The following is a 13,967-nucleotide window of genomic DNA, read 5'->3' as shown; positions in this document are numbered from 1 at the left end:
TACTTCTACTCCTCAAAATAATAATGTGCAGTCCATAAATGTGGCTCAACCACCTCAGCCATATTTGAGGCAGCAACCTGAATATTTTGGTACAGATTCTATCTTTGATGCTATGTTGATTTCACGGCTAATTGGGCATAGAAAGCAAGCCATGTATGACAATGTGGGAATGCAGCCAGGCATGCAAGCCACAGCATATGCTCCCATGCCTAATGTTCAGCCAAGCATGGCTCTCCCTAGTGAAGGGAATGCTGCAAATATACAGCCATCTTTGGGACAGCCAATATCAAATGTATATAAAGAATTTAAGGATGGTGGTTCTCATGTCAAGTTTGATACATATAATGGAGTACAGGACAAGTACAAAGCCCTCACATTCCTTCAATAGTTTGATGCTGCATTTCTTGGGGGTTTGTTTACAGAAGCATCCAAGATGAGGAAGGTTGCCACATTTTTGAAAGGCAATGCACTTAAGTGGTACACCAACCTTATGCTTCATGGAGATGCACCTGCTACTTGGCTGGAATTTAAGCAAGTGTTCTCTTCTACTTGGCTTACTCCAACTTTTGAAGTTGAAGTACTTTCACACTGGCATGACTTGTCATACAAACTTTGCAAGAATCTTGATGATTACACCCAGAGGTTTTGGGATGTTTTGCTGCCATTGAGCTCTTACAGGCATGTTTCTTTGAAAGAGCAAATAGAGAGGTACTGTTGTGGATTGCCTAGTGAGCTACGTGATTATTGCATCAAAACCAAGGTGGGTTCTATGACTCAATTAATTGAGAATGCAAGGACAGCATATGCATGGATGCAGGAGAAGAATTTGGGCTTTATGGACAGCAAGAAAGAAGACAACAAACGGGCTGCCAAACACCAGGATAAGGACATCAAATCTGAAAATAAAAATTATGGCAAACGACCGTTTCAAAAGAGAGGAAAAGCCCAATGGTCAAAGGCGTGGACAGCCTAATAAACAGCCCCGTACCAAGTTATCTGATGAAGAGAAAAAGTCACTCATGGAGCAAAACAAATGTTTTATATGCAAAGGAGAGGGACACCGCTCTTATGATTGCCCATTCAAGAAAAGAGACAGGTCAGATGATGATAAGAATGGTGATAAACAGGCTGATCGGAAGGGCAAAAAACCTAAACCTTCCGCAGGACTTCTTCCAGATGTGATTGGGAGTTCGCCACATGCACATGATGAAGAGGAAATGAAAAAGAATGAGATGTGCAAAGCATGGGGAAAAATCAGAAATCAGAATTGTTTGTTTTTCTTTGATTCTGGGGCAAAGGCAAATTTCATAACTCCTGATATGGCAGGAAGGCTTGGCATCAAGCCTGAGGGAATGGGGCCATCCGGCATGTGTGATATGGCCAACCCTGAACTCAACACACCTGTCACTCCTATCATTGGCAAGTTGAGGATGCATATCCAGGGATATCAGGATGCAGAGGACTTCTACATTATGCCTTTGCCAGAGTGTGATGCTTTGCTTGGGATGCCTTGGATGTACAGGGTGGGGGCTGATGTGCAGATGAGAAACAAGAAGATTTCTTTAACTCATAGAGGCAAAAATCATGTACTTGATGTAAAGTTGAAAGGGGAGTCCATCCCTGTAGTTTCAGCTTCTTGTATTTCCAATGTAATAAAGCGTCATATTTCAGCGTACTTGATTTTTGTCAAAGAGAACAGCCAACCAGTTCAGGAAGGCTCTACTCTTTCTGCTTTAGATAGAGAAAGGGCTGCTTTTATTTCAGATTTTCAGGATTGTTTCTCAAATGCACTTCCTCAAGAATTACCTCCCAAGAGGCCCGAGGATCATCAAATTGATATAATTCCAAGAAGCTCACCGCCTAATATACCTCCCTATCGTGTCAGTAAGGCACAATAGGAAGAGATAATGTCACAAGTGAAGGAACTCTTGGAAAAGGAATTAATACAGCCAAGTTATTCTCCTTATTGTTCCCCTGTGTTGCTTGTGCAAAAGAAGGATGGCAGTTGGAGAATGTGTATTGATTATAGGGCTTTGAATAAAGTCACAATTAAGAACCGTTTTCCAATTCCACGCTTTGATGATATATTGGATCGGTTGGAAGGTTCCTCAATGTTCAGTCGTATTGACCTTAAAAGTGGATACCATCAGATAAGGATACGGCCTGAAGATGTCTACAAGATTGCCTTCCGCACTTCATTTGGCTTATATGAGTTCCTTGTGATGCCTTTTGGTTTGACTAATGCACCTGCCACTTTCAATAGAATGATGGACAGAATTTTTAGAGCACACAGAATGTTTGTGGGCACTTTCTTCGATGACATCATTGTGTTCTCTAAAAATGAGCAGGAGCACAGGAAACACCTCACTATTGTGTTTCAAGAGTTAAAAAGACACAAGCTATTAATAAACACCGAGAAAAGTGAGTTCTTTATGCATGAGATTCATTTTCTCGGTCATATAGTGTCAAAGGATGGAGTCAAGATGGATCCTGCAAAAGTTGAGGCCATAAGGAGTTGGCCAATTTTGAAAAATCTGCATGAAGTCAGAAGCTTTCTTGGGTTGTGTTCATACTATCGGAGGTTTATAAAGTACTCCGCAGAAATTGCTTCTCCCTTGCATGCTTTACAAAAGAAAGCTGTACCGTTTCAGTGGGGACCAAAGGAAAATGCAGCTTTTGAAGAGCTGAAGCAAAAGTTGTGTTCTGAACCCGTTATTATCTTGCCAGATCTTGCAAAACCCTTTGCTGTAACTTGTGATGCATGTGGGAACAGCATAGGAGACACTTTGATGCAGGATGGCAGAGTGGTTGCATATGAGAGTAGAGTTCTCAAAGATGCTAAATTGTACTCGCAGACATACGAGAAGGAAATGTTAGCAGTGATACATGCTTTGACCACATGGAAACATTACCTTCTTGGAGCTGATTTTTATGTGCAGACAGATCATCAGTCACTTAGATATTTTCTCACGCAGAGAAAATTATTTGAAAAGCACATGAGATGGGCTAACTTCCTCTCAATGTTTCATTTTCAAATTGTACATGTGCCGGGTAATTGACGAATGGGTTCCCATTCAGTCAATCCGTCTCCGCTCACACCGGCCGCGAGAACTGTCACTTTTTCAAAAGACGAGCTACAGCAGTTGCAAAAGGATTTCGAACATGAGTGTTCCACGACTCTCTTCGCACGCATTCATGGCTCACACCCCTCCAGGTTACAAGCTAGAGATTGGATGCTGTCGGCGCTTCCTCAGGACCTCGCCCCCCACCTCAAGGATGTTCGTTTGTTGGGACGGGGTTTCTTTCAGGTGTGCCTAGATTCCCTGGACGTCACGAGAGACCTGCTACAGGCCGGGTTTCTACTTCTTGGCTACAGGAGGATCTTTTTGTTTCCTTTCCAACTGGGATTTGACCCAGTTGAAGAGGACAAGCAGGGAGTTTCTGTTTTCATCAGGTTCCCTGGTCTTCCCTCAGTTTATCACCGGCTTCTTTCAGTTATTAGCGAGAGGTTTGGTGTGGTGGCAGAGATCCCCCCTCTCCCTGGCGAGCCCTCTTCGGCTGCTGAGGCGGTCAGGATGGACGGGGTTCCCAGGGTTAGGGTCATTGTCCAGGACCCCAATATTTCATATGACCACATCTTCCGCCAGAGATTTGAGGTTGCAGGTCGGCAGGACCAGTGCAGAATTTGCAGATCCTCGAGGCACTTCGCCAGAGATTGCCCAAAGAAGAAAAAGAGGCCCACAAAGCAACCAGCTCGTACTAGCTTACGACAGAGAGCTGGAGCAGGACATACCGCTCCACAGACACGGACTCCCCCCTCTCCTAGGGCTACTCGAGTCCCTTTGGCACCCCGCGCCACCTCTGGCCCACGGTGGGCTCCGGTCGCGGCTAGGCCCTCTACTCTAGTTCACTCCTCCACCTCTTCGGAGGCTACCCCCTTGGAGCCTCAGGAGGAGACTACTGTTCAGGAGCCTTGTTCGACTCCACCCTTGGATCAGGCTGTACCTTCCTCAGCAGCGCAGGTTGTTGGCACCTCGTCTGCACCACTTTTTGATCAGGATCCAGTAGAGGTGCCTCCCTCTTTGGACAGAGGGAAGGGGGTTTTACATTCTCTTCCTGCTTCGGTAGGAATCCTTCGTACCCCCTCCCCAGGATTGGCTCAACGGAACTCTTTTTCCGCTTTGGAGGACCTCTCTAGCCTCCCAGATGATGATTTTGTACCCTCTACTTTTGGAGAGCCAGTTATTGGCTTCCCTGTTGAGAGATCCTTCTCTCTCTCACCTGTGGACTTTCCTCCCCTCGGACCTCATGTGTATGGCAGGAGGTCTGCTCCGGTAGAGGCTTCTGTTTCCACCACCAGGTCGGGTAAGGTATTCCAACCCACTTCCTCCCGCCGATGAGGATAGCCAGTTGGAATATACAGGGATTGGGCGGCATCCCTCATCACCGTCGCAGACAGCTGATCAAGAATCAGCTCCATCCAGGTGTTTCAGGTGGTTCCCTAGACATCCTTTTTCTTCAGGAACACAAACTGGATATCAGAGATTGCTCCGAGTCAGGTAAGTTGCTCTCAGGCCAGACTTTTTGGCTTCCTGCCTTGGGAACCAGAGGAGGTACATGCATTTCAGTTTCAGACTCTGTTCTCCCTCTGGTCATTGGACACGGTACCATAACCCCCTCCAGGGCCCAGTGGGTTTTACTTCTGATTGACGGACGTAAGGTTGGTTTCCTCAACCTTTATGCTCCGAACAACAGAGGGGACCGTGTTTTGTTTTGGAAAGAGTTGCTCTCGTGGGCTGACATTGCGGATTCATGGATTATTGGAGGTGACTTCAACATGGTTGAGGCACCTTCGGATAAGAAAGGGAGCAGAGAAGGTGGTATCCACTCCCTTGAGAGAGCAGCCTGGGATGCCTTCTTGTTCAGGTTCAGTGGCTGAGATGTTTGGTCAGATGATGCATTGTTCAGTCTCAGTCACTTTTGTTTTCATGGTCGAACCATAGGGTGCAGATGCCTATCCATGCTCGGATTGACAGATTCTATGTGGGTGACTTGGCTCTTGATAGAGGGGGGACAGTTTGCATTGCACCCGGTGGGTGTTTCCACTTCACACCATTTTTCGGTAATTTTGTCCATTTCAGAGCCTCATCTGAGAGGACGGTCTCACAGTATCAGGATCCCAGACGCCTTATACACGGATGAGACTCTCACAGAGGCAGTGTTGGAGATCTGGGTTTCTCATATGCAGGGGGGGTGGCCGGTCCTTTACATGTGGCCACAGCACTTGACAGTATCAGCGACTTCTATCACTCAGTTGCTAGTGCTCGGCGAGGTGAGGTACTCAGGCGAGAGATCGGTATCCGCCGGCAGTTGGCAGCCCTTCAGAGGGAGGAGCAGAAACAACCTTCAGATGCTTGGATACAGGAGCGCCTTGCTGCGGCAAGGGCTCACTTGCAGACCTTGCTTGATCAGAGAGCAGAGTATGCCTTCCATGCACGGGAGTCCTTTTGGATATAGATGGGAGGGAGAGTCAATAAACACTTTTTCTCTACACTTGGCCCCAGACATAGTAGAGAGAGTGTCAGGCAGCTTATTGACTCTGACGGCGTTTTGCAGTCCCAGGAGACTGTCATGCATTTAGCGACAGATTTTTATACCTCCCTTCTTTCGGCAGATCCGAACTCACAGGCCAGAGAGGTGGCTAGAGATGAAGTTTGGCAGAGTTTACCTGTGTTGGTCACCCCAGAGATGTTATGCTCACTTGATACACGCTTTACCAACACAGAATTCAAGACTGCTCTTTCTGCCCTTCATAAGGGCAAGTGCCCTGGTTCCGATGGTCTTACTCCCTCTTTTTTTATAGCCTTTTGGGATATGATAGGTGATCATATTACTTCAGCCCTGCAGGGCATTTGGGACTCGGGCGAGATGCCTGACTCACTGACCGAGTGACTCATTCACCTTATCCCGAAAGGTGGCAACAGGAATTTTGTATCCCATTGGAGACCCATCACTCTTTTGGGCACTCTTTACAAAATCCTTGCCAAGGCGATCAGCATCCGACTACAGCCCCTTCTTCCAGATCTCATCCATGATACTCAGATAGGCTTTGTGCATGGCACGAGCATTTTTGATAATATCTTTTCCTTTTGGGAAGCCATAGAGTGGGCTATGCAGAGTGGACAGAGGCTAGTAGTTTTACTCTTGGACTTCGAGAAAGCCTATGACAGAGTTGATTGGGGTTTTCTTTAGGGCACTCTCTACGGTTTGGATTTTCAAATGCTTGGATCAGAGGGGTGGCCTCCCTTTACAGATCAGCCCATAGCCAGGTTTTGATTGGAGGGGTAAGGGGTGACAGGTTTCAGATTTTCAGATCAGTTCGTCAGGGATGCCCTTTAGCCCCCTTCCTCTTTCTTTTTGTGGCAGAAGCTATGAGTATCTTCCTTAGATCTCAGGCTGAGCTTTTTGGGCTGAGACTGACCTTGAGACAGCAGGAGCAGGAGCTTTTTGACTGTGAGTTGGCTGATGACACTGCTATTTTTATTCAGGCCTCCTTGCAGTCACTTGATTCTTTCCGGACAGCCTTGGATATTTTTTTCTCAGCTGCAGGGGCACACATTAACTGGCATAAATCCTTTGGCTTTTGGATCACTGATGAGGACACTCCAGGCTAGGGAGTTGACATTGGTTTTTCCTGGATTCAGAGGGGTGTTCCTATCAGGTTTTTGGGATGCCAGGTAGGATTGGACATCTCTCCAGCACAGCAGTTTGCCCCAGTACTAGAAAGTATAAGGAAAAAGCTCCTTTTCTGGAGCTCTGCCAAACTCGACCTTGCATCTAGAGTTGTGGTAGTGAACCAGGTTCTCTTGGCCACCTCCTGGTTTGTGTGTTCTTGCTGGTGCTGGGATTGCATCACTCAGCTTATCAGACCAGTCAGGAATTTTTTATGGAGTGGACTTGATGGCACAGCGGATGTTGCAGCAAGGGTGGCCTGGGAGACTATTATTCTCCCTACATGTGAAGGGGGCCTTAATGTCATTGACCCGGACTTGCAGTGTAGGGCATTGCTTTGTAAGGTGGTGGTGAGGGGACTTATGCCTGGGTAGGAACCTTGGAAGGATTTCTTTTTTGGACGCATTGAGGCTTGCACACCAACCTTGGGAGATGATTGGGTGGACAGCCCTCGATGGATTTTCACATCAGCCCCTCTCAGATCTCCTGCCTCTCCTCTCATGACTGCCATCTTGAAAGCTTGGGGGAGCTTCAGGAACACTCTTCGAAGGATTCCACCTTCTACCGTCGAAGAGATTGATAGGCAGCCGATCATTTGGAATGATAGTATTCTTGACGAGCATGCCAGACCACTGGGCACTTCCCATTACATGCAGTGGTCTAAATGGGAGAGAGGCCCCGCCTACACAGTAGGCACTTGGAAATCTTTTATCAGGCTACCTGTGGATCAGAGACTGTAGTCCGTGAGTCACCTCAGAGGGGTAGCATGCAGGATTCAGCAGATAGATGCAGCCATCCCGGTGGAATGGACAGTTGAGCTGCCTATTACTTCCACCACTTGGATGGGGGCTTTTTCGAGGACATCAGTTCCTTTACAGGTGATCGCTCTCCGAGGTCTCGGGGAAGACGCACTGGTCTTTGATGTTGGGGATGGAGGTTTACTTTCTACATCCAAGGATGGCATTCTTCTTGAGGTTGCCTTTCAGCCTGTCAGGATTGCTGGTTTTGTGGACCTTGGAGCGGGCTTGCAGTGGTACTTAGACCCCGACCCTCTGCTCTTGGCCTTGGGATCCTGGAGGTTGTGGTTATATGGAGGTGCACCTATCAGGTGCTTGCAGTGGGACCCAGGAGAGTGGGAATGGATAGATCATGGGCACCGAGAGAGGGGGATTCCCTTCTTTCGTTTCACGGTTGGTAATGCCAGGAGGTTTCAGCTGAACAGTAGGGGTTGGATTCCCTCCAGAGCCCCCCATTGGGAAAGCTTCTTCATCACCGCAGACTTGCGTAGAAATTTCTGGAGGAGGCTCTGGAAATCCCTCAGAAATAGAAAGATCACTCTTTTCTTTTGGCTTTCTATTCATGGAGGGATTGCAGTGAACCTGTGGAGATCACGATTTGTGGCTGATCCCACTTGTCCTCGATGCCATTCTGCAGAGGAGTCAGTGTGACATTGCCTTTGGGACTGCAGTCAGGCGAGGACTGTTTGGAAAGGGGTTGCTCGGATACTCAGCATCTTTCACACTTCCCCTTTCTTCATGACTTGGGGCTCGGTTGCATGGTTATCTCTTACCGGGCCCCAGGTGTTTTATGAGGGTGAGCCTTCTTCTTGGGCACTGTCGGTCCGCCGGCAGGTGATAGAGCCCTGCTCTCTACAAGATGTACGACTTACTCCCTTCAGAGCTTCTCATGTTTCAGTGGACACCTCTTGGGAGATTTTGGCTAGCATTTCCTCTTGGCACATTTGGAGAGCCAGATGTACTGAGGCCTTGGATGGCACCCAGATACACCCATTACAGGTGTTCACGGGTATTTGGTCTGACACGGTTCACACTTTGATAGCCATATGGGCTAGCATGCAGGGCCCTTCATGGGCAGCCTCTTCTAGAAGGACCATATTTCTTCGAGTTTGGAGAGGTTCTCCCTTTTTCTCGGAGGTTTCTACCGGATTGAGATGGCACTATCAGCCTCAATCCTTTCTTTTTGGCTCTTGAGCTTTTCGTGCATTGCATGATGTATCCCGTATGGAGCTTGCTCTAACGGTTTTTCTTTAATACTTAATAGAAGTCTCTTTTTGCAAAAAAATAAAAAAAAATCCTTGGAATGCCTTTGGGCCTAGGGATTAATTACGCTTATGTGCGAGGCACCATGCCGCGTTTAATTACACATTATTAAGCCCACGCTTGGACTTTTAAAACCAAAGTTGTCACGGTCTTGTAGTACATTAAAGTACTTAGAATTTCACGCCCCCGTGACACTGAGGGTCTTGAAAGTGAGAATGAAAGCATTGTCGCTCAAGTCTAGCTAGCACGGAGTCGAGCCTGTAATGGTAGTCACATTGTAAAGATTGGGTTGGAGAACATGAGCCCTACGTATGTGTGGGATGCAACTCCCTCCATTGGCAACCCTTCCAGGGTAAAGTGCTCTCTATGCATGGCTGCCCAGGATGTGTTGAAGATTATGACCTTGGTTTTACCAAGGTTGACCTTCAAGTCATGTCTCTCACAGAAGGTATGAAATGCATCTAGGTGTCGCTAGAGTCTCTTTGTCAAGGAAGATAGTAAGACCACATCATCTGCGTATAGGAGAATTTGAAGCAAGGATCCGGCTAAAGAGCAACCAACACCTCCCTAGGGTTCCAATAAAGGTCTCAAGCCTATCTATGTAAAGGTTGAACAACGTTGGTGATAATAATGGGCAACCTTCTTTGATCCCAATAGTGCTCAATATGTCCAATGTCCACCTTGCGCCTATCTAAACCCTACCCGAGACTCTCTCATACAGTCCCGTGTGATCTCCTGATCGTATTCCAACTCCTGCAAGCATCTGATGAGTCGGGCTTTTGGCATTGTATCGAAAGCCTTCAGAAATCCACAAAGTAGCAATAGGCCCTCTATCTTCATGCTGTGACCTCCTCGATGAAGCCTCTGAGTGTAAATAAATTATTTATGGTCTCATGATCTACGTGAAAGCTAGCTTGTCCCATGGCTATGAATCCGTGAAGCTTTGCGGTTGCGGCCAAGCTAACCTTTGTGTCAAGTACTGATGCATAGAACTTGGACATGATATCCAAATCATAATGGTCTTGTAGTTTCCGCGCTCATGGGATCTCATGCCTTGTGTATGGTTGTGATGGTGTTAAGGGTCCAAGTGTGTGGGAAGCTTGTGCAAACCGCTTCACTGAAGAGCTTCGCTAAGATCGGCGGGGCCATTGTATTTGACACCACTGGTTGTTAAAAGTGTGCATGAAGTGGGGTGTGGGACATGTGAGAGATCAGGTGTTGGCTAGTTCAAGACATCATATAGTGTGCGTGCCAGGTTTTGGTATCTGTGAGAGGGGATAGGTGAGTGTTTGACACCACTGGTTGTGAAAAGTGTGCATGAAGTGGGGTGTGGGACATGTGAGAGATCAGGTGTTGGCTAGTTTAGGACATCATATAGTGTTGGTGAGTGTTTGACACCACTGGTTGTGAAAAGTGTGCATGAAGTGGGGTGTGGGACATGTGAGAGATCAGGTGTTGGCTAGTTCAGGACATCATATAGTGTGCGTGCTAGGTTTTGGTATCTGTGAGAGGGGATAGGGCTCGTAGAGAGAGAGAGAGAGAGAGAGAGAGAGAGAGAGAGAGAGAGAGAGAGAGAGAGTATTTTTGTGTTGGATTGGCAAGGGACAATGAAAGGGCTAAGATGGACTAAAAACAGTTTAGCAACTTTAAAAGCGGTCAATGGAAGAGAAAATGAAATGAAGAAAAGAGAGTAAAATGTGAGATGGCAAATGTGCATGACCTATAGCAAGATGAAGAGGCCCTCAAAACATAGTGGAGAGGCTAAAATGAGAAAAAACACTTTTGAGAGGCCCTCCAGTGTAGACACCTGAAAAAACTGGAGGACAAGATAGGGTAAGGAAGCATAAGAAAGGAGCAGCAAGAGAATGAGGAGAGGTGGTTTGGACAGGCACATTGCAAAGTAGGGAAAGTGGCCGGCGGACCCAGGGGTTGCACCTAGGAAGCCTACAATCTAGGGCATCAGTACTCTGGAGGTGTGAGCATGGGGTCAGACGTACAGAAGAGAGGTGGGGAAGTAGTGAAGAGGCTAGGGGAGGAAGGGGGGGCAGATGGGGAGGTGAGGAGATTGTAAATGGGCTTGACTTTCACATTTTTGTAGCTATCAAAATATACATGGCAAGTCTTTCTTTTGGAACATATTTGGACAAAATTTCAGCTAATTTGTGTTTTGTAACGTGTTTGAAATTTTAGCTAATTTATGATCTTGCTAAAAGAAAGGTTGAATATAGAAGTGCAAAAGGTGGTATTGTATGTAAGACGGATGTATTAGTCCTATAGAAGGGGAAAGGTTGAATATAGGAAGTGCAACAGGTGGTATTGTATGTAAGACAGATGTAATAGTTCTATATAAGGGGCATTTTGCTCATCGATATAAAATGGAGGCCCCATGTGAACATGTGAGGAAGGAGAATTTCTCCTGAAGGTATGACATGAGGTGTAGGAAGTGAAAAGGCTTGTGAAATATCGGAGATTAGGAGCCGTCCAACTAGATATGAGGCATATAATTCTGAACTTGGAACACTTTAGGTGGAAATAGAGGTAAAGGCATGTGAACATGGTATGCAAAATATTAAACACGAGCATTCTGGATAAAGCATGACTTTATTCAATCTTTTAGAGTGCCCCAGAAGACAAGCTACTGCACTCCCAAATTCTAAAGGCCTTTCTATCAAAGGCCAGGAGTTTGACTATCATTTTATGGCAGCAGAGGTGTAGGCCAAATCCTTGGTTATATTCATCATAGATTCTGTGTTGGTTTCTATATTCTATTTCAACGGGCATAGTAAGATGGACTTGTTTTCACTTGGGTTTCTTCTTTCAAAATGTGCTCCCCAAATTAAGATGTGCTAGGGCTGATTCTCATCCTAGGATTTTGATTGGAAAAGAATGATGCTCTTAAAGGAAAAGAAACATACATATAGGTAGAACATCAAGTTCGGTCACTCTGATTTTGGTGAATATTCAATGGGTGTTTAGGTTTACAGCAGCTATTGCTGAAATGCTGCTACAAAGTGATGAAGAAAATATATACCTTCTCCCAGCAGTACCGTTTGACAAGTGGCCTTCAGGATGTGTGACGGGGCTTCGAGCTCGTGGAGCTGTTACTGTTACAATTCATTGGAGCAAGGGAGATCTGTTGGAGGCAACCATTCAGCTCCACAAACAGTGCCGTTTTCTAAAAACTTTGCATTTTCAAGGCAGAGTTTCAATGGTAGAAATATCAGCGGGTTGCTTATACACTTTCAATAATAAGCTGCAAGCTGTTGGCGTTAAGTCGGTAAGATTATAAAGATAAAAGCATGAGATCTCAGTGTTCTGATTTGTTTTAATCCATTCCTTCAGTGGTCCACCCTTTCATTTCCATGCTTTTAAAGTACCATTACACTTTTGAAAATGCTCGACTTCTAAGGGTTTGTGGCCTATCTAGAAGGGACAATATAATCTAACTTTGTTATGGATTTACAGAAACTCTTGAACTGAAACGATAAATAATTATGTGGGGAAAGGGAAACTATTGATTTGTTTAGCCAGCATGAGCATTATCACCAAATAACTAATTGAGGAAATCATAAACATGGTTGGCATGGCAACATTGACCTAGTTCTGCTCTGTGAGAAGATGGGTACTTTTTCTCAACAGGTGCTGTTGGTTCCAAACCGTGCTCCCTTGACAATTATGGATAGTACTTATCCATAAGTATTCATAGACTCCTCAAGTTACAATCAGTGTATATTTAAAGAAACAATTTAAACTACTCCTAGTGACGAGTTCCAAACTAGCAATTTCAAATTTAAAAAATACATCAGTAGTTGAATTCCAAAAAATTGCCAAAAAATCCCCCCCTCCTCCGCTCTCTATCCCCCCGTCCCCCTCCCCCTCAGCCCCCTACCCCCACCTCCTCCCCTCGCCCTTGCAGCTCCCCTTCCCCCGCCGCCCCCCTCCCTTGCCTCCCTCACTTCTTCTCCCACCCCTTCAGCTTGCCTCTCCCCTCCCCTCCTCTCCTCCTTCATCCCCTCTCCCTTCATCCTCATCCTCACCCTTCTTCCTCCCTTCATCCTCACGCTCCCCCTTCATCCCCTCCCTCTACCTTCACCCTCATCTTGGACCCTCCTCTGCCTTCACCCTCTTCCTAAGCAGCTTGTTAGTCGGACAGTGCTCAACAGTGTTCAAATTGGCCTTTCCGCCCTGATTGACGATGGCTCTGCCTTCAGCCAATCCTCGCCCGCTTCCACCGGCCGCGAAAACCATCACATTCTCAAAAGACGAGTTGCAGCAGCTCAAAAAAGATACAGAGCAGGAGAGCTTGACATCGCTCTTTGCTTGCATCCATGAGTCCCACCCTTCTAGATTATAGGCCAGGGATTGGATGCTTGCCGCTTTACCCAGAGACCTTGCAGGGCACCTCACAAATGTTCGTCTGCTTGGTAGAGTTTTCTTTCAGGTTGTTTTTGATTTTTCGGATGCAGCAGGTACAGTGCTTCAGGCCAATCCTTTGGCACTGAGCTCCAGGAGGATGTTCTTGGCACCTTTCTCGTTGGGCTTTGACCCTGTGGAGGAGGATGGCCGGACATTTTCACTCTTAGATTCCCCGGCCTTCGGCCTCTCTCAGGTGTACCATCAACTCTTATCTTCCATTGGAGCCGCTTTCGGGATGGTCACTGAGACCCCCCCCCTTCCTGGAATACCTTCTTCGACAGCAGAGACAGTCAGATCGGACGGGTTCTATGTGTTAGAGTCGTTGTCACTAACCCTAACCTTACGGATGACCACATCATGCTCTAGCGTTTAGATGGCTCCTTCTTCAGGCAGAGAGTCGAGATCGCTAGAAGACAGGATCAGTGTAGGATTTGCAGGACCCCTGGGCACTTTGCCAGAGATTGCCCAAGGAAGAAAAAAAGGAAAAGGCCTAAAAGGTCTACGGGTGTTGCGTCTCCTATCACCACCTCGGCTGGACCTACTTCACGTTCTACCTACATCCTACCACTTCTCGCGCTGCCGGACCTTCCACCTCTCGCCCAGGACCCGTCGACTATAGCCTCTCGTCCTAGACCTTCGTTTACAGTACGCACGGGACCTTTAGCACGTCCTTTTCCAGTCATCTCCCGTTGGGTGCCAGTGAGAGTTATTGAGCCATCTCCACATCTAGAGGCTACTGATGGCGCCACGAACCCTCCT

At 46.8% G+C, this 13,967-nt stretch overlaps 1 protein-coding gene across 1 annotated transcript in view; it reads left to right on the top strand.

The window, feature by feature from the left end:
- The window catches only part of FUC95A (1,2-alpha-L-fucosidase), a 69,872-nt gene extending 57,557 nt beyond the window's left edge, over positions 1-12,315 (top strand). Inside the window, exon 10 of the mRNA XM_087378529.1 lies at positions 11,769-12,315. Coding sequence (XP_087234655.1) covers positions 11,769-12,081 — 313 coding nt within the window. The 3' untranslated portion in view covers positions 12,082-12,315. The remainder of the gene's footprint in view (positions 1-11,768) is intronic.
- The last annotated feature ends 1,652 nt before the right edge of the window (positions 12,316-13,967 follow it).

This window comes from Dipteris shenzhenensis, chromosome 8 (genome assembly GCF_047967505.1).
Source record: "Dipteris shenzhenensis isolate YYH24624 ecotype China chromosome 8, Dip_SZ_1.0, whole genome shotgun sequence".
Lineage (NCBI taxonomy): Eukaryota > Viridiplantae > Streptophyta > Polypodiopsida > Gleicheniales > Dipteridaceae > Dipteris > Dipteris shenzhenensis.
This window is presented reverse-complemented; position numbering and strand designations above follow the sequence as displayed.